Below are 19,797 nucleotides of genomic sequence, written 5' to 3'. Positions count from 1 at the left end.
CCAGGGATGGAACCCGCAACCTCATGGTTCCCAGTTGACTGGTATCAGCTGTGCCAGGAGGGGAACTCTGAAACAGCACGCTTTTTTAAGTACATTGCTGTTCATGTAAGTTTAAAACACACACAGGAAACAAAATTAAACATTTTTGTAATCCAACCTAAACGCTTTATCTTGGGAGCAACCAGAGCGCGTCGGGAGCCCGGGAGGGGCGAGGGTAAAGGGATGGAGGATGAGACCGGGTGACGTGGGGGGGGGGGGGCAGTGCCTCTCCCTCCCTCGACCCCGCACACCAGCCCGGCCTGCTCTCTTTGTCTCCAAATTCACTGGGGCCCTGGCCCCCCCCCCCGAAGTCCCCTCCTGTCTCCCCACCCCTCCCTCTGAGGGTTGCCAGGGGCCCTGGGAGGGGACACTGACGCTCACCGTCACCAGCCCCGCCAGCTGGCCACTGGGCCTCCCCACCTCGCCACCGGAAATAGGACCTTGGGCCCGAGAAGGCGCCTGGTGGACACCCCAAAGGGAGCCTCTTTGGGGAGGGGCTGCAGTGACGCTTTCGGAGAGAATCGAACAGCTGAGGGAGCCCAGGGCACGGGTGTGGGCCCCCCACCCGCCAGCCCTCGGCCCAGGGGCTGCCCACGCTTCCTGCCCTAGGAGAGCAGGAAGGGGCAGAGGGCAGCCTGGGGTGGACCCCGGGCCCCCTCCTGGCGCTGACGCCCTCCACCGCGCGGAAACGCTCGCCGGGTCCTCACCCGCGCCTGGCCTGTCATCGCCCTGCCCACGGAGCCCGGGAGTCGCTCTCCCGGTGGCCCCTGGCGCTCCTCCGACCCTCCTGCCCCGGCCCCTGCTTCCACCCACCTTCCACCTTCGGGCCGGGTGGGCGGCCCCCCTCACAACTTCGGCGCAGGCCTGTGGCCACCGCTTCCAATCCCTGGTCCCCACCCAGGCCACCTTGCCCCTCGGGTTCCTCCGATGCCCCTACTCCGGTGCCAGCCCTGGGCACCAGCCTCATTGCCTCCTCCCTCCCTCCCTCCCTCCACCGGCCAGCAAGGCCTTCACCACTTGTGCGGTCGTTCGGCCTCGTGCCCGCCCCCGGACCAGGGCGGCCACCCCCCGCTTGCCCAACCACCCTCGGCTCGTACAGCCTCCTGCGTGCAAACCCGACCGAGCCGCGCCGGCTCAACGCCTCCATCCTCCAGTTTCTCCCAGCGGCCCCCCGCCAACCCCCTGCAACCCCGCTCCCCTGGCTCCTCTCTGGTTTCCTGCAACTGCAGACAGGCTGCTGCGCAGGGGTCCCGCGCGACTGCGCGTCCCAATTGTCTCGGCCTGTTCAGCCACCGCCTCCGCGTTGCCCTGCCCCTTCCCCAGCAGCTGGGCGCCACCTTCCAGCGCCCCCGATGGCCCCGCGGACCCTCGGCGCCCTCTCCTGCCCCTTTTGCCCAACGCGGATGGAGCCCCGGCGCCCCGGTCTCCACCCTCTGATCGTGCGCCCTTCTACCCGCCAGCGGGGCGGGAATCCGGAGTCCACCCGCGTCAGCTGCGTTTCCGCGCAGGTCCGCGTTCCCGGGCCGCGGGGGTTTCTGCTGAGAAGCCCCTTCGCGCAGCGGGAAGGGAGGGAGGCCCGCGCGGAGCGCTATTCCGAGCGCAGCCGCCAGGAGGCGCGCTGGCCCCGGGAACCAGGCGCGGCGGCCTCGAGAAGCGCTCCCGGGATGCGGACGGCGCCCTCCGCGGCCAGGAGCCCTCCCTCCCGGGCGCTAAGAGCGCCTGAGCACAGAAGAGGGGCCTTGCCACGCGGACGCCGGACCCCAGGCCGGCGCTCCTCCGCGCTGAGCAAGAGTGCGGGGCTGGCCACTGTGTGGCTTGAGAATGACTTGGGACGCCCCTGAGCAGCCGTCTCCGTCCCCAGAGCTTCCCAAGTGGACCAGACCTTTGGCCCAGGAGCCCCCATTTGGAAACTTCAAAGCGCTCCATTTACCCTGCACGGCTTGGCCCAGTGGGCTGTGGCCCATCCCCTTGGGGTGGTGCCCACCTGGCCTGAGCATCAGAACCGAGAGCCTTCAGCCTGACTGACCTCGGGCCCAGCCCTCCCTAAGCATCGCCCCTGCATTGCCCTCACCCTGTGTGCTGTGCAAAGACCTGCCGGGATACAGTCAGAACCCAAGTCGGTCCTGTCACTCAGCAGATGGAACCCTCCAGCGGCTTCCACTAATGGGAATCCCTGAGTGATGGCCAGGCCTCTGTGCCCTCCCCTGTCACCCCTCCTGGCCCTTCCTCAGCCCCAGATTCCCTGGCTGACTTGCTGTGCCCCCAGCATTAAAAAAACTCTGCCTGAATCTTTCTGCCCCCTGCCCAAATGTCTCCGGTCAGACGTCCTTGCCACGCACACCCATACACCAACTGGACACTGCAAATATTGACTTTTCTGTTTGCTTATTGGGCCACTGCCACCACTTTCATGAATCCCACCCAGAAGTGTCCTGGGGGCCTTTTAGAATCATCTAGAATCCCCAGGTGAGCTCTCCAGCAGAGCCCAGGTCACATCCCAGAGCATACCTGCACCTCGTTCTGATCTGTGCCTCCACACCTCTGCCCCCAACATAGCACAGCAGAAAACTGACCCCCCCCCACCTCTCAGTCCACACAGCGGGTCACTGAGTCAGGGATTCACTGACACAGTCAGAGGCTGGGGAGCAGGCAAGGTGGCCAAGTAATCACTAGAGGGTGTGATAAGGTTTTGGAACCCCCAGAGCGCTCAGCAGCGAGCCTGCCTCCATCCATCTTCTCATCTTCCTGTCTGTCCATCCCCCGACATCCATCCATCCAATATCGATCCATCTGCCCACCCATCCATCATTCCGCCCACCCACCCATCCGCCCATCCGCCCACCCACCCATCCATCCATCCATCCACCCATCCCTCCATTCACCATCCACCCATCCACCCACCCACCCCCCATCCACCCATCCACCCATCCATCCATTCACCATCCACCCATCCACCCACCCACCCACCCATCCACCCATCCACCCATCCATTCACCATCCACCCATCCACCCCCCCACCCCCCCACCCACCCATCCATCCAGCCAGTCATACATTCGTACCACTTCCTCTGGGGTATCTCAGCTCATTAGCGTGTAAACTCCCTGCTCTGTCGTATCTCCCCTTTCCATCCCATAATTACATCTCAGGCTCAGGCAGGGTCCACAATGTTCAGGCATCAAAATGGTCCAGTTTGTTTAAAATACTCATCTCATACCCAGTGCAAGCCCCCCTTCCCTAGCTTGTCCCTCCCTGGGCCATACCTGTGATGATGCAAGGGGGCGGCCGTGAGGTCTGCTCACTCGCTCCAGCACCTGGGCCTGAGGGGCAGCAGTGGGTCTGCCTCTGGGATGGACCTTCACCTGCTTCTGCTGGGTCCTGGTGCCTCTTGGTTGGGAACAAGGACAGGTGGGGACCCTGCTCTGGCCCAGTCTTATGCTCCCACAGTTGATGTCTCCATAGAAGGGGAGGTGGTTCCCAGTGGCTCCAGGGCAGCTGTCAGCCTCAGCCGGACCCTCCACTGCTGAGACCTCTCGGGTCCCCAGCATCGCGGCTCCAGGCTCTCCTGCACTGGCCACCCCCACCCCCCGCTGGGTCTCACTTCCTGGCCCCCCTCCAACCCCTCCCTGGAGCCTCTGCTCTGCTCTGCGCCCTGAGAGGCTGACCCCGCGGACTCCCTGGTGTGGGCCCCCTGCTGGCTCAGGCCGAGGGGGTCGCCAGTGAGGGGCAGGGCAGGGAATTCTCTGGGGCTCCTTCCAGCTTCAGAGCCTAGTCTCAGGCGCAGCCGCCCTGCCAGGAAACCGCCTGGGCAGCCCTCCGCCTCGGGCCCAGCTCCTCATGGCTCTGGAAACACGCACGCCCACCCTTGACCTTCCCGCTCGCAAGCCGGTGACGGCTCCGTGCTCCCGAGAGGCTCCCCAGGTGCGGACACCCTCCCCCGACAGCGCCGGCTGAGGGCCCTGCCTGCGGACGCCTGGGTGAATACGGCCCCAGAGCTGGCTTCCGGGGCATCTTCAGGCAGCAGCCCTTCCAGCCCGACCGGTGAAAGGGGCCCTGGGCCGACGAGACTCCATGGCACGCAGTGGGCATGGTGGCTCACTCAGACCATCTGCCTAAGACCCAGGGAAGGGCAGCGAGAGACCACGCTGCAGTGACCACGCTGGTGACAGGTTGTGCAGCACGGTGGCAGTCTCCCACTGTGCGGTGGCGGTCTTACAGAGTCTCTCACCCGCAGGGGATGGGGTGGGACGAGGGCCACGGCCAACCTGTGCAGCTTGCAGCGCCTCACTGCCCCTTAAGCGCAGCTTCGGCAAGTCCTTAGGCAGAGTTTGGGGGCCTGGATGGGAGGGATTGGGGGCATCCGGGTGGACGCATGGGAAGCAGCTGCCTTTCTGGGGAAATGGGCCTGCCCTCCAGGGACTGCCCTGCGATAGTGTCCCTGGCATGGATGTCACCTGTGTTCCCCGCCTCACCACTGTCACTGCCACCGCTGCTGGTGCGCGAGGGTGTTCTGGGGGCCCAACAGGCCAGGTGAGTGGCCAGAGTCGCTACTCCACGTGAGAGGAGCCCCCAGAATCATCCTGTCCCTGGAAGGATGAGACCGGAGGGTGGGACACAGAGGGCCAGCCGCGAGGTGGGTCAGCCTGCGGCTCCCGCGGTGCCCACGGGATTGGGGTGCGCTGTCGCACCTGCGGGTCCGGGAGAAGCTCTGAGAGTTTGCCTGGTTGTTGGCTGAAGCAGGGTCCCCGCTCCCCTCACCAGATGGGGAATTAAAGACCCTCAGCAGCTCCCCCACCCAAGTCAGGCCAGCGGGGGCAGTGGCGGGGGGGGCAAGGAAGGGCCCACGTGTCTGCTGCAGACCCTTCTCCAGGCCCATCCCAGAGGACTGTGGCCACCGCCTGGGGGTCGCGAGCAGGGCAGGAGGACAGCCACGCCCGCTGGGGGGTGCCACCTCCTGGCTCTGCACTGACCCGGACCCCCGGGCCTTCCAGTGCCCCCAGGACAGAGGGGAGGCCAAGCAGGAGGAGTCTGGCCTAGTGCGTCTCATGGTGGGGCCGGGGGCCATGGGCTGTCCTGGGCACTGTCCCCGTGCCCAGGCCATTGACGTCAGCCGACGTGGGTCCCTGATCGAGGTCATAGGGGCTGAGGAGCGAGTTTAAGGCAAACGCCTGCCCTCCCGCCAGTTCTCCCACACCCACTCTGGGGACACCCACGGGGCGTCCGGTAGCTCAACTCGATTCAGAGCGATTCAGATGCTCTCTACCCCGCGCAGGTCCAGGCTGAGGGCTCAGTCCCACAGGACGCCCCCCACCCCCATGCCAGTAACAAGTTGGGGTTGTCATCTGCGCTTCTGACTCCAGGCGTCGCCTTGGGGTCCCTGACCCTCTCCTCGGGGTCCCTCCTTTGTAGAGGGGCTGACAAAGCTCAGGGACACGATTCCTCGCGTTAGCCAGTTGACTGCGAGAGAGACCAAGGACAGTCACGCCAGGAGGGGAGGTCCGTCCCCCCGGATCCGGGGTGCCCTGCCCGCCCCGCAGCACAGGGTTCCCAGCCGGAAGCCACGGCCTCCTGAGTCTGCAGCACCCCTCCCGCTTCCCAGGTCAGTGAGCCGGGCTGAGCGGTCCAACCCTCCGCCCCTAGAGCTTTCTGGTGACCAGCCCCACTGCTAGTTCACACGGATACCACTCAACACAGACTGACAGGGAGAGAGGCACTTTGCCAGCCCAGCAGGAAGGGACCCTGCGGGGAGGAAGAAAGCTCTTTTCCTGCCTGGTAACAACACAGCCAATGAAAAGCCGCCATACTGCAATTCCCCCAGTTTCCTCCAATGGGCTTTTTGTTTACAACAGCCCCTCCCAGCATCCCCTTTTCCTCTATAAGAGTAGCCTCAGGGTTCCCAACATGCCTCAGCAGTTAAGGAATCTGACTAGCATCCATGAGGATGCAGGTTCGATCCCTGGCCTCGCTCAGTGGGTTAAGGATCCGGTGTTGCTGTGAGCTGTGGTGTAGGTCAGCAGCTACAGCTCCAATTGGACCCCTAGCCTGGGAACGTCCATATGCCACAGGTGTGGCCCTGAAAAGCAAAAAAAAAAAGAGAGAGAGAGAGAAGAGAAGAGAAGAGAAAAAAAAGAGAGAGAGAAGGGAAGAAAAAAAGAGAGAAAGAAGAGAAGAAGAAAAAAAAGAGTATCTTCTGCTTTGCGACTGTCAGGTGGTTTTGCCATAGTTGCAGGTCCTGAATTTCAATTTTTTTTTTTTTTTGTCTTTTTTCCATTTCTAGGGCCGCTCCCGCAGCATATGGAGGTTCCCAGGCGAGGGGTCCAATCGGAGCTGTAGCCGCCGGCCTACACCAGAGCCACAGCAACGCGGGATCTGAGCCGCATCTGCAACCTACACCACAGCTCACGGCAACGCCGGATCCTTAATCCACTGAGCAAGGGCAGGGATCGAACCCGCAACCTCATGGTTCCTCATTGGATTCGTTAACCACTGAGCCACGACGGGAACTCCCTGAATTTCAATTCTTTACCTCTCTGGAAGAAACTTATTTTGCTGGTAAAAATAACTGGTTATTTATTTGTCTTCAAGGGCCACACCCACAGCATATGGAGATTCCCAAGCTAGGGGTCGAATCAAAAATAACTGGTTTTATTGCTTTTGGTTAACATATCCAACCATCTATCCATCCACCTGGAGTTATCCACGGTTTGAAGCAAGCGTTTTTATCCATTTGCTTAAATTTACTTGGGAGACTTGGAGGAAAGGAGAGAGGAAGCAAAGAAACCAACTGGAAGATAGACGTGGGAGCGGTGGAGTCTCTGCCAGAGAAGTCACCTGTCGTGAGCTGTGTACTATTAGAAGTGGCTCAGGGAAATGGACCGTTTTGAAGGCTTCCCAGATGTGTGCCAAACCAGGCTCTCCAAGGAGCACCCCACCCACACTGCAGCCCTCTTTAGTGCTGGAGGTTTTTCTCTTAGAGCTTACCTATCTCAGCCTTTGGAAATGGGTCTGAAGTCCTCTCCATCCCATTGCTGCCCTTAGCATTCCTCCTGCCCCTGGTGCGACATCACCCCCCACCTGAGCTCTGTGTCATCCCCTTTTCCCGCCCAGCTCCCTGGGTGAGCCGGCTGGGGCAAAACCAGGATGTCTCCCCAAAACCGGGCCCAGCCGGGCCGTGGAAGCGTTCCAATCAACAGAGACTTGGACTGGGAAGAGCTAAGTAAGAAATGCAAACTGCCCCGCTGAGGTCAGGCCAGGGCACCGGGCTTTGCGACCCAGGGCTGAGCGAGAGCCCTTAGGACCTGGATCTCTACTCATCTGTAGGGATGGAGCTGCACTGGACGCCGGGAGGGCAGAACAGGGGGTGAGAAGCCCGAATGAAGCCCTACACCCAGCGGGTGCCACCCGTGTGCAGGCTTCCGGTCTGTCCGGAGGGTCGTCTGCCTGGGGTTCTGCCGTCGCACGGGGTGGTCGCAGCGTGCGTGCGGATAACCCTCAACCCGGTCTCCCGAACCCCGCCTCCAACGCGGTGACAGTGCCAGGCACCGACGGACACGCCAGGAAAGGCCGGCCTCCGCCAAGTAAGTCCAGAGGACGACCGCGCGCGGGGCGGACGGGGCGGGCGCGGAGACCACACACCGTGGCACACGGCACCGTGGACGGTACGCGAGCCACACGCACCCCGGGCGCCCGGCGCGGCCGGAACCCGCCGCCCGGCGGCCCGTGTTTCCGGGGGGACTTCCCGAAGCGCCCCGCGCGCCGCGCCACGTGACCCACGGGCGCGCGGGAGGAGAGCGAGCATGCGCGGTCCGCGCCGGGGACTTCCGGGCGAGCGGCGGGCGGTGGCGGAGGGTCGCTGCCTGCGCCCGCCCGGCCCGGGCCGCGCCCGCTCTCCTCGGCTGGGCGGGTCACGGTGCCTTCTCCAGCAGCCCGCCTTTCCTCGCCGCCGGTCTCGCTGCTGTGACAACTCGCGGAGGGGGCGTGGCGAGCTGTGCCCTCTAGAACCTCCGCAGGTGGCCTCAAAGGACAGGCAGGTCGTTGGCAGGAGAGAGTCATGGGGCGGCGGGTAACGGAGGCCTGGGGGGGCGAGAAGCAGCGGGGACCTTGGACTCCAGCTGCCGGGCCGGCCCCCGCTCAGGCTGCCCCGTGATCAGTCGCGAGGACAGTCCTCCCGCCGGAAAGACCTGGCGGGGCAGGAAAGCACCCAGCACGCTGGGTACCCGGGCCTGGGCCGTGATGCCAGGCCTTAGGGAGGAAAGGCTCGGGCGGTGCGGGAAGTGAGGTCAGAGGGAGGGCAGGGGCTGGGTTATCTGGGAGGAAGGAACTAGTGGGGGCTCTAAGCCACCGGGGTCATTGTGTGGCGGATGTTTGTGCTGGGCCTGGGGTGTGGGCAGTGGAGGTGGAGAGATTCAAGGTCTATTTTGCAGACAGGCGGCAGAAGGACGGAAGGTGTTGTGGGACTGGGGAGTAAGGTAGAGGGAAGAGCCAGGGTGACGTCCAGTCTGTTTGAACAACAGGCTGGCTGATGCTCTTATTGACCAACTGGGGGCAGCTGAGAGAGGAACCGGTTTGTGGGCGGAAGTCCGGGTTTCACTTTGTGTTCCTGGAAGGTACTCAGGAGCTGTGGGGGCGTTGCCTATGTGACTGGGCTCAGAGGGGAGCTGGTGACAGCCAGCCCTGGTTTAGGAGGCCCCAGCAAGGCATGTGGGCAAGGGAGAGATGCCCTGAGGAGTGGGCCCTCACGAGAGGAGAGCCTGAGGGGCTGAGGAGAGCCAGCAGGTGCCGAGGTCTGAGGGGTGGAAGAACAGCCCCTGGGGGAGAAAGGGAGCCAGGAGGTGCCAGGGAGCAGGTTTGAGGGCAGAATCGGTAAAGAGCAGGATGGCAGCAGAGCCTGTTTTTTTTTTTCCTTTTTAGGGCTCCACGTGTGGCATATGGAAGCTCCCCTGTTAGGGGGTTGAAACGGAGCTGCAGCTGCCGGTTGCAGCCACAGCCATACCAGAGCCTTAACCCACTGAGCAAGGTCAGGGATCGAACCCACATCCTCATGGGTACTAGTCAGATTCTTAACCTGCTGAGTCATAACGGGAACTCCAGGAGAGCTTCTTTGATTTGGCAACTGGGAGTTTTGGCCGAGGGCTGGAGAAAAAGTGGTTGGAGTGGATTTTGCAGAATAAATGGCACTTTCCCCTTGAACCAGATGAGGTCACGCTAGATTCACATGGGAAATGAACAGGAGAAACAGCCCAAAAACTCAGGAGAAAAGAGGAATGAGAGCGGTTAGCCCAGCAGAGATAAAGCACGCGGCAAGGCCCATTCAGTGCAGCCGTGGGCCTGGCTGCTGGAAGAGCGGTGGGAGGGGAGACGGACCTGGACACGGGTGGGGATTTGGGGGGAGGGGCTCTCCCCAGTCACCCAGTGAAGATGGGCATTTTAAAGAGTGTGGCTTATCTGAAGAGTGGCAAAGTTAGAGCCACAGCTTGACCGTGCCCAGTGAAAACTCAAAGATACAAGAGTAAGAGAAGTAGGAGTTCCCGTCGTGGCGCAGTGGTTAACGAATCCGACTAGGAACCATGAGGTTGCGGGTTCGGTCCCTGCCCTTGCTCAGTGGGTTAAGGATCCGGCGTTGCCGTGAGCTGTGGTGTAGGTTGCAGACGCGGCTCGGATCCCGCGTTGCTGTGGCTCTGGCGTAGGCCGGTGGCTACAGCTCCGATTCAACCCCTAGCCTGGGAACCTCCATATGCCGCGGGAGCGGCTCAAGAAATAGCAACAACAACAACAACAACAACAAAAAAAGACAAAAAAAAAAAAAAAAAAAAAAAGAGTAAGAGAAGTAAAACCACAAAGATGCTGGACAACAGCTCGGGGAGTTCCTTCGCATTGGGTGGAAGTGCCTGTTGTAGGAAAGGAGGCAGAGGGCGGGAGCGCAGCATCAGCGGGAGCTCGCACATAACAAGAGACAAGGGCAAAGAGCAGGAGACCGAGAGACGGGCTATTACCTGTCAGATATTTTAAATCCCAAAGTTTGGGAGTTCCCATCGTGGCTCAGTGGTTAATGAATCCGACTAGGAACCATGAGGTTGTGGGTTCGATCCCTGGCCTCGCTCAGTGGGTTAAGGATCCGGTGTTGCCGTGAGCTGTGGCACAGGTGGCACGCGAGGCTCGGATCCCTTGTTGCTGTGGCTCTGGCATAGGCCGGTGGCTACAGCTCCAGTTAGACCCCTAGCCTGGGAACCTCCATATGCCGCAGGAACGGCCCTACAAAAGGCAGAAAGACAATCAATCAATCAATCAGTCAATCCCAAAGTTTGATGACACACTGTGGTTGACAAGGTCAGAGGGAGTTGGGTGCCTCTGCCTGCCGGGAAGGTTCAGGAGCGCCCGTGGGAAGAGGCAGCTGAGTGTATTTAACAGCAGAGGTGGGGAAGCCACCCAGTGTCCATGTCTAGGAAGCCAGTACACGATGGTGCAGCCATACCAAGGAGCCCCATGCAGCCGCTGGGAAGTTAAAGGGCCAAGGAAGCTTTTGTGTATGACATGGGGCCATCTATCTCCCTGGTCTCTTTTTCAACTGGAAAAAAAGAAAAAAGGAGTTCCCGTCATGGCTCAGCCATTAATGATCCCGACCAGTATCCATGAGGACACAGGTTTGATCCCTGGCCTTGCTCAGTGGGTTAAGGATCCCGCATTGCTGTGACTGTGGTGTAGGCCGCAGTACAGCTCTGATTTGACCCCTCCCTGGGAACTGCCATATGCTGCAGGTGTGGTCCTAAAAAGACCAAAAAAAAAAAAAAAAAAAAAAAAAGCAACAGGAGTTCCCCTGGTTAATGGGAACAGGTTAATGATCCAGCTTGTCTCTGCAGAGGCGCTGGCTTGATCCCTGGCCAGGCACAGAGGGTTAAGGGTCTGGTGTTATTGTGGCTGGGGTGTGGGTCCCCGATGCAGCTTGGGTTTGACCCTCTGGCTGGGAACTTGTATGTGCCATGGGCGCAGCCATTAAAAAAGGGAAAAAAAAATGAAAAGAGGCCTCTAGAGAAGCCAGCCCACATCTCCGGATGCGGATTCCAGCCTCCAGGACGGGATGATGTCTGCTGGGCCCCAGTCGGCAGGGCCACGTGGTGCAGCTGTGAAGAAACATAATGAGCTGAGTTGCATCCGTAAGAAATACTGCTGCGGCTCAGCAGTAACACAGCCGACGAGTATCCATGAGGATGCGGGTTTGGTCCCTGGCCTCGCTCAGTGGGTTAAGGAACCAGCGTGGCTGTGAGCTGTGCTGGGGTCGTAGATGTGGCTCGGATCCTGTGTGGCTGTGGCTGTGGTGTAGGCTGGCAGCGGCTGCTCTCACTTCACCCCTAGCCTGGGAACCTCCGTTTGACACAGGTGCAGCCATAAGAAGCAAAAGAAGAGAAGAAAATGCATATCCGGTCTTGGCCCCATTTCCGGCGCGGGGCTCCCGAAACCCTCGGCGTTTCCCCGGTGACGCCCTCATCACGGTGTCCTCCGTGAGCGGGAGACTTTGGAAGCACCCAAGGGTGGGGACTGGTTGCCAGGAGCGCCAGCCGCGGGATATCAGGGCTGCACTTTCCGCCTGGACCCCTGACCTGGGGGGGCGGGGCTGGAGGCTGCGTCCGTCCGTCCGTCCTGTGACATGTCACCAGCTGTGCCCTGGCATGGCGTCTGTGAGAACCCAACACGCGGGCGTCGAGGCCGGTGAACCCGGGAGCTTCGGGGAGACTGGCCCCTGCGGAGGGAGCTCCTTGCGCCCCACACCCGGCCCGCGCGCCTCCCATCTGGCTGTTCCCGAGGTCCGTCCTTTCCAATAAACCAGTGATCTCGAAACCCGTCCTCCTGAGCTCTGGGAGCCGCCCCCGCACACGAATCCAACCCGGGGAGGGGTCGTGGGAGCCTCCAGTCCACAGCCAGGGGTCAGAAATGGGTGACAGCCTGGGCTTGTGATGCGTCTAAATGGGGGGGGGGGCGTCTTGTGGGATGGAGTCCTTAGCTGTGGGGTCTGAGCTGAACCGCAGGACTCCCGGCTGATGCTGGAGGGGCAGGAACCCCCATCACACACGCACAGTGGACCTGGGTCTCCTTTTCAGGGCCCAGCCATCTGCTGAAAAGGGTGTGGGAACGGGTTTCTCTCTGCACAGGTTTTGATTCAAGTGGGTACAAATGCATTTGGGTCCATCGGGGAGGTGAGCCCCTGCCCCCAGACTTGCCAGCGACCTGTGGTCACTGACCCTCCGGGGGCCACCTGCTCGCCAGGTGGGGGCCTGGACTCTAATCAGCCCAGCTGGTTTCCTCTCTGAACCACCCCTGCCTGAGGCCTCCAGCCAGCTGTCCCCAGACTCCTGTAGCTGTTGGTGCCACCACCCTTCACCCTCCGGAGCCCTGAGGGGGGATGAGGGCCAGGGGCAAGGTAGCCCCAGGGGGCCAGGGGCCCTGCAGCAATGCTCCAGCGGCTCCCCTCATGTCACAACCCAGCACAGCCAGCACCCTGGGGATGGCTTGCTGATGCGGGCACTGCCCTCTGACCCTAGACCATGCCCCAGGCACCCCTTGGCAGCATCTGCCAAGGTGCCCATTCTACAAGTGAGAACACTGAGGCAGAGGAGAGGAAGTGACCAAGGACAAGCAATTAGGGGGACAGGGACTGGGCGGCTGGCCAAGGAGGGCCTCTGGCCAACTGGGCGGGGGGCGGGAGGCCAGGTGCAGTGATGACAGGGACAGTGTCCACACGGGGTCTGGGCTGTTAGGTGGGAACAGGGATGGGGCTGGGTGGCAAGAACAGCACCAGGGGGTGTTCACCGGGTGGCGCAGCGGTAACGAGCCTGACTAGCGTCCGTGAGGACGCAGGTTTGATCCCTGGCCTCGCGTCGCTGTGGTGAGGCTGGCAGCTGTAGCTCTGATTTGACCTTTCCGTGTGCCACATGTGCAGCCCTGAGAAGACCAAAAAAAAAGGCTAATGCCAGGGGACCAGGCAGAGGCCGCCAGGGCAAGCTGGGAGGCAGGGCAGAACCATTCTGCGCCCTGTGTCTGTCCTCGCCGTGTCCAAGGCTGAGCCTCCCTTGCCAGCCCGTATTGAATATAGGGAGAGGGTGAGACCAGGCATGGTTTGGGAGGCTGGTGGCTGGCCCCAGGCCTAGGGGCAGAGAAAGGCAGGGAGGAAGCCTGGGGCTGGCCAGAACTGCTCTTACCTCCCCCTGCCTCCAAGCCGGTGGCTTCCTTGGGGCCCCAGCCAGCACACCTGCACCAGCTGGCATGTGACCTCTCCCTTGGTGCCCGCCTCTGGTCGTCCACCTGGAGGCTCCTGAGTGCTCATCCTGATGGGAGCCCTTGGGACCCTCTGAGGCTCCTCCTTACTGTCCCAGGTGCCAAGGGGGCCCACCCCCAGCACTGCCAGGAGAGCAGCTGGGGCTCCCGAAGTTGGTGGAAGGAGGTCCTGGGTTTGCCCCCGCTGGCTCTGGGACTGCAAGCCAGCCAGGCCCTTGCAGGTGCCTCGCACCACCCAGGCCAGGGGCCATTCCTCCCCTGGAGGAATAGGGGCTACAGAGTGCTGAGGGGGGGGTGGGCATAGCCGTGAGCTGGGCAGGTGGGCAGGTGGGCTGCCGCTGGCTTTTGACTGCTCTCCTTCCTGCCTGGTTAGCAAGGCTACAGCTTCCTCCCAGCTTCTGGGAGGGCCTGGGCTGAGTGGTGGGACCACTGGGAACACGACAGCGTCTCCCTGCAGGACAGTGATTGGGGTCCAGGAGGATGTCTCTGTGGGAGGCAGGCAGGGCACCACCTCACGGAAGCAAGGATTCGCACTTGGGGTCGCGGCCGGGAGGACCTCCAAGGCTGGCCTAAGATCCAGCAGCCCTTCCAACGCCAGTTCAGCTTGGCGCGACCTCTGGGGACCCCTTCACAAGCGGCCCTGCCTTTGGGGTCTGTCTCGGCTTTCCCGGAGGATGCTTTGGCCCAAAGTAGGCTTGAGACACACACCGGAGTTGGCGAGGAAATCACGGCCCATAGGCGCCTCAGAACCACCAGCTTCAAGCCCTCGCCAGGTGGGGATGGAGCAGGAAGGCGGTACACACGTGCCCATCAGTCCTGACAGCCGGGCCTGGCTCGGGGGTCCTAGCGCCGCCAAGGGGCCTGCCTGCCTGACCCCTCTTGGCCCCCTTAGAGATCAGGGTGGGTTCCACGGTGGAGGGCAGGGGCGGGGGGGGGGCGACTAGGACACAGCCTCCTCCAAATCTCACCCACCTCTTCCCCAAACCCTGGCCCTGGAGGGAGGTGGGGTACCAGTGAGAGGTGGGGGAGGGCAGGGGGACAGCAGGACCCAGGACCACAAGTTAGGAGCCTCAGATCCAAACTCCGGGGCCTGCGGCTGCTCAGAAGGCACCCGCCCTACCCCACCCAGGCCAGGAACCCATGAGGCCTCTCACCAGGTCCCAGCCTGCACCCTGCTCCCCTGGGACTCCCCTTTTCCGGCTCAGGCCAGGGGTACAAATCTGGGCAAGAAGGTCTGTGACCTGTCCTCAGCCCTGCCCCAGCCCACTCCCCAACAGGACACAGTAGGCAGCATCTGGGACAGGCTGCCAGAGTGCCCGCTGCCCACCAAGACTGGCAGTGCCCACAGTTCCCGCGTGCACCTGTCCCCAGGAATAAGCACGGCCATCTCCACCTGCGCTGGGCTTTATTGCCACTGTCACCGAGACGATGTGAACACGGAGAAGGGCTTGTTTCCGGACCGTCACAGCAAGCAGGCCTGCAAACATCACCTCCCGCCAAACGCTAAGTGTGGCCACTGTCCTCTGTGCGCCTGGAGGCGCCCCCCAGGGTCAGGGCGGCGCCAGACTGCGGGGCAGGAGGCTGGGCTGCCCGGGAGGACCCCACGGAGAGGACCCCACGCAGCAGGCAGGCTCCCCCTGAAACGCGTCTACACACACCCTGCTACACAAGCCCGCACGATGAGTGTCTTAAACATACGCGTGTATTTCTATGTACATGTCCATCTAAGCGGCGTCAGGGATTCAATGGAAAACCGACCACTTCTCTGCACATGAACTTCACAGTAACTGTTTGCACGAGACAATGAATCCAGTGTCGATAACCGAGGGCAGGCTTCCTGCCCCAGGAAAATACATTTCTTCCCTGGTGGAAACCCCTTGGGGAAAACCAGGGCGGCCGCCACCTCCCCGGCTGCCTCCTGGGGGCGGGCGGGGCTCCCGTCCGGCGCAGGCCCCGCCTTTGCTGGACGCAGGTGCCCACAGGCGGGCGCGCGCACGTGCTCGTGCACACGCGGAAATCTGATCACGGGCACGGCGTGCCCTTCTGGAGGCGGAGGGCCAGGGGCTGGACAGTCACAGGCGAGGGCCCTGCCCCGCTCTCTCTGGCCCGCGGGCTAGCCTGCTGCCCGCACACCGGGAGGGCCGAGGCCCGTCCGCCTGCCGCAAAGGCCGACGGTCTTCTCACTCCAGACCGGGCAGACAATAAATACATCAAGTGTTGTCAGGGGCAAAGAAAATAACTTAAACTTGAACTCTGACCTCAGCACCACTTCCAGTCACAGCAGAAAAGAGCCCACCGGGTCTGAGGAACCCAGGCGTTCAGGGGGCTCTGCCACCTGCAGGACCCCCAGCGGCTGAGGCAGCCCCACCCCCGCCACCCTCTTGGGTTCCAACAGCAAGACCTGCCCTGAGAGCAGACAGGCAAGGCAGGCGAGGCGGGGGTGCCCCCACACCCGCCCCCAGCACGAATGCCCGTCATTCACATTCTGGGATCACATGCAGTGACCCCAGCCCAGAGCCCCTCCCCCGAGCCCCAGCCTGCAAACACTGCCCCGTAAAGACAGCAGGCTTTGCCCCCCCACCCCCAGTGCCCTGGCAATGACCAGCAGCTCTGAGTAGACTCCAAGCTGGTGGGCAGGTGAGCCCCAGGGTCAGGCCTACGATTGACCTCTAATGCTTAAGGCGGGGCTCTGCATTCCCAGGTCCCGGGGCGCACACGGGATGCTCAGAGGCGCCCCGACCCGGTGCTCAGGCAGGGAAGTGGCACGGCCTGTCGCCCGGGCAGACATCTGGTACCTCCAGAGGCTCTTTCTGTTTCTAGAGAGAATCATTTCCAAATTCCAACCTTCTCTGCGTCACCTTCGAGCGAGGCCAGGATCTGCAGGACGCACCTCCCACCCCGGCGGCCGTAGCTGCAGAGCCACACAGCTTCTGGCTGGTTCTCCCGCCGCCCCGGGGTCCCTGCTGGGGCCGGCACCCCCTGTAACACCAGCTGTGCCCTGCTGGCTCTCCCTGTGCCCGGGGCCTCCCCTGCAGGGGCTCCCACTGCCACCCGCCAAGAGTGGCCTGTTCATCCGAGCTCCCCGTTGGGGACTCACACTGACAGCATCTGCGACACGAGCATCCTTCTCGGAGCGTGGCGCCCCCACCCCCACCCCGGGCGAGCAGGCGAGGGGTCAGGGAAGCTCCACACGGAGGATACACGTGCCTTCTCATCTCATCCCGGAGGGGGGGGGGGGCGGTGGTCGGGGAGCCTGGGCCCTTCAGACCCACCTCGGGACTGGCCAGGGAGGACAGGGAGGGGGACGGAGTCTCGGTCTGGGCAGGCTCTGGAAGGAATGAGTTGCGGCAGAGGGCAAGGCGTGGAGGAGGGCTGCCAGGCGGCTCGGCGTCACCCCATCTGAGGCCACGTTCCGGGGCAGCAGTGCTCTTTCTGCCAGCGGGCCCAGCCTCAGGGGCTCCTACAGAGCGAGCTTGGGTCCCTCGGGCTCCATCCTGGTGTCCCACTGGAGAGGTCCTGCCCTCCCCTCTAGCCTCACGGCGACAGGGATGTGTCACACCAGCAGGGACTTGACCAGGCCGCAGTGGAACTTGCGGACATGGCGGTAGAGGTCCCCTGATTGCGTGAAGCGACGCTCACACCAGCGGCAGGCGTGCGGCTTCTCTCGCGTGTGCACCACGGCGTGGCGGCTCAGGTTGTGCGAGTACTGGAAGCCCTTGCCACACTGTGCACACGTGTAGGGCTTCTCGCCCGAGTGCGTGCGCTCGTGCCGCTTCAGCGTGTACGTGCAGGAGAAGGTCTTCCTGCAGAGCGGGCAGGTGGGCACGGTGCCATCGGGTGAGAGCCGGGCCCGGCTGCCGTCCCGCTCCCGGAAGTGGGCACTGAGGTGCAGCTGCAGCACGTGGGCGCTGGGGAACAGCTTGCCGCACAGCGGGCAGATGCAGAGGTGCCCGCCGGGCCCCAGCTCATCCGCGATGGCCCCCCTCTCCGCATCCAGCTCCAGGTCCCCACGGCCCACCTCACTGACTGGCAGTGGCTCCAAGTCCCCTGCCAGGCACGTGGCTGCAGGAACGCAAACTGGCTGCGGGGTGCCGGGCGGGCTCCGAGGGCCGCTGCTGTCCTCTTGCTCGGACGGTGAGTCCGGCTCATCCTTCGCTAGCCGCTGGGCCCCTTGCTGCATCTGGCTGCAGGGGCCTGTCCGGAGGACACAGGCCGGGTGGGCTGGCTCCCGCTTTGAGCCAGGCTTCAGCGACAGGTCCAGAGCCCGGTCTGGCTCACCAGGGCCCTGCCCGGCGGGAGGCCCCAGCGCTAGCGGGGGGCGGGGGGCCTCGACCCCAGCGGGAGGGAGCCTGGCCTTCCGGGCAGCTGGACAGAGCTCGGGGGTCCAGGCCGACAGGGGACACGGGGGCCGGCCTGGCGGCTCCGCCCCGGGAGCAGGCGTCTCCGGCGCCGGCGCGCGGCCCCTCTGCCTGAGCCTGCTCGCGCAGACCTTCACGATGTCGTACATGTGCAGATAGCTGGCCGCGGCCAGGACGTCCTCAACGGGCAGGCTGCGCAGGTCCAGGCGGCCCTCGTACATGAAGTCCAGCAGACGGCTGAAGGCGGGCGCCGTGACGATGTCGCCGTTGAGCCGCACCGGGTCGCGGCTGCCCGCCGGCCGCTCCCTGTAGAAGAGATGGAAGTAGACGCTGCACGCGGCCAGCACGGCGCGGTGGGCTGGGAAGCGCGCGTCGCCCACCAGCACGGTGCAGTCGCACAGGAAGCCCAGCTCGCGCTGCTGCCTCAGGCGGCCCAGCAGCCGCCCGCCGTGCTCCGGGAACTCCATGCCGCCGCGGTCATCACCTGGGCACAAACGGGACGCCCGTGAGCGCGCCTGGAGACGCGGCGGCTGCCGCTCGCCCCCGGGCGCCCGACCAGCACCTCCCGGGGACGGCGGTGCGAGGAGAGAGGCGCCGGGCGCCGCGCGGAACTGCCCGCCGGGAGCCGCCCTGGGCACCTGCCCCGAGCAGGAAAAACTCGACCGAAAGTAAACAGAAGCGGCTCCGCGGGGGCGGGTCCCGGGCCACGGGCGGCGGGGGCCAGCGCCGAGCGGACCTGCGCGCGTCCGCGCCCGGGGCGCCCCTGAACTTCACTCCGAGGCGGCCGCCCGCCGCGTCCCCCGACGCCCGAGCCGCCGCGCCGCCGCCCCCGGCCCGCGCCTCCAGCCGCCGCCCGGCCCGCCAGATGCCGCCGCCGCCGCCGCCGCCGCGGGCCCCATTTATGGCAGCGCGGCTGCCGGGAGCGGGCCGGCGGGCGGGGCGGGCGGAGCCGGGCGCCCGCCCCCCGCGCTCACCTCCGCCGCCCCGAGCTCCACGGCGGCCGCTGCCCGCGCCGCGCGCCCTCCCCGGTGCCGCCCCGGCGCGTGCGGAGTTCCGGGCAGCGCGCCCCGGCGGGGAGGGCGCGGGGACGGGGACGGGGACGGGGACGGGACGGGGACGGGGAGGGCCCGGGCGGAGCGCGCTGCAACTTGGCCGGCTCGGCACCACCCGCCGCTCGCCCCGCCCCGCCCCGCAGAGAGCGCAACTCCGGGCGGGGGCTGGAGGGGGCGGGCCGAGGCGACTTCCCGGAGCGGCGGAACCGCTGAGGTCACCCTCGCCGCCCCTTCCCTGGGCCGCGCCGCCATCCGGGGCGCTGGGGTGGGAGGGGACGCGGGGCGCGGCGGGGGAGGGGGCTCTCTCGCGATACTTGCCTCCTCGTCCGCAGAGGCCCCCCCCCCCGGGGGGTCCCAACGGCGCCCGTCTGTGAAGGGACCCCTCCTGAGAAGCACCTCCTCTCCGACCAGCGCCAGGACAAGGCACCGCAAGACGCAGCCGCGACCTGGCCTCCGGCCACCTCGCGGGCGATGCCCTGTGAAAAGATGACACCCCTCGGTCTCGAAAGCCTCCTTTTGAATTGAAGTAGTTTAGCTGCGACTCTCTTCCAAACACTCAGGCAAAGTCTCCACCCTGAGTCCAGAACAGGGAACTCGCATCCTCTCAGCGGACCCTGGAGCCAGGCTCGCTGAGCTGTGTGTCCCCAAAGCTTTGGGGATGGGGCACTCCCAGAAGACTCGATGGGGTGAGGGGGCCGCTGCAGTGATGGAGAGAGAGGGGAGCCCCCCACCCCCAGCCTGGAGCAAGAGGGAAAGTGTTCAGGGAGAGAGACAGCTGGCAGGGGCTGTGTGGCATGGGGTGGGGGTGGGGGCTGGTGTTTCAGGAGCAGGAGCACATCGGGGTGTATGGGGACACTTAGGTGAGACTTTCCCCAGCTGCCCTGCCCTGTGGAGCACTGCTCAGCTCTTCCCAACAATCCCCTTGGGCAGATTATCACACCCATTTGGGGGGGGGTAGGTAAGGTGCCCACAGCCACACAGCAGGAAGAAAGGTATTGAACCAGGACTCAGATCCAGGAGTACCCTTTGGAATTTCCACCTGCACAGCCCCGCATCCCGGGAGATGGAAGAAAGCGGGGGGGGG

General features: G+C 63.9%; 2 protein-coding genes and 1 long non-coding RNA gene across 4 annotated transcripts in view; 1 reads left to right on the top strand and 2 right to left on the bottom strand.

Moving 5' to 3' along the window:
- The first annotated feature begins 7,841 nt into the window (after positions 1–7,841).
- LOC110258334 lies at positions 7,842–11,875 on the top strand. The gene is made up of 2 exons (XR_002341074.1): positions 7,842–8,067; positions 11,411–11,875. It is a non-coding gene; the product is annotated as an uncharacterized LOC110258334 (long non-coding RNA).
- A 2,816-nt stretch (positions 11,876–14,691) lies between these two features.
- On the bottom strand, positions 14,692–19,004 carry ZBTB42 (zinc finger and BTB domain containing 42). 2 transcript variants are annotated; one of them, XM_021081526.1, is made up of 2 exons: positions 18,636–19,004; positions 14,692–18,145 (listed from the first exon to the last, which is right to left on the bottom strand). In XM_021081526.1, exon 2 carries the CDS (start codon positions 18,126–18,128, stop codon positions 16,857–16,859), a length of 1,272 nt encoding a protein of 423 aa, XP_020937185.1. In that variant the 5' UTR covers positions 18,129–18,145; positions 18,636–19,004; the 3' UTR covers positions 14,692–16,856. The 2 variants fall into 2 exon arrangements, with proteins under 2 accessions (XP_020937185.1, XP_020937186.1); XM_021081527.1 differs by having other exon boundaries at positions 14,692–17,967; positions 18,636–18,995.
- The window catches only part of LOC110258368 (collagen alpha-1(I) chain-like), an 8,151-nt gene continuing 6,495 nt past the window's right edge, over positions 18,142–19,797 (bottom strand). Inside the window, exons 7-8 of the mRNA XM_021081657.1 lie at positions 19,110–19,189; positions 18,142–18,973 (exon numbers count right to left, since the gene is read on the bottom strand). Coding sequence (XP_020937316.1) covers positions 18,142–18,973; positions 19,110–19,189 — 912 coding nt within the window. The remainder of the gene's footprint in view (positions 18,974–19,109; positions 19,190–19,797) is intronic.

The sequence above is a fragment of the Sus scrofa genome, unplaced genomic scaffold (genome assembly GCF_000003025.6).
Source record: "Sus scrofa isolate TJ Tabasco breed Duroc unplaced genomic scaffold, Sscrofa11.1 Contig1914, whole genome shotgun sequence".
NCBI classification, from domain to species: domain Eukaryota; kingdom Metazoa; phylum Chordata; class Mammalia; order Artiodactyla; family Suidae; genus Sus; species Sus scrofa.
The sequence above is the reverse complement of the archived record's forward strand: the minus strand, read 5'-3'. Positions and strand labels throughout refer to the sequence as shown.

Bases quoted from the DNA above. Each gene is read 5' to 3' on its own strand.
- ZBTB42 (XM_021081526.1), bottom strand. From the start codon at position 18,128: ATGGAGTTCCCGGAGCACGGCGGGCGGCTGCTGGGCCGCCTGAGGCAG.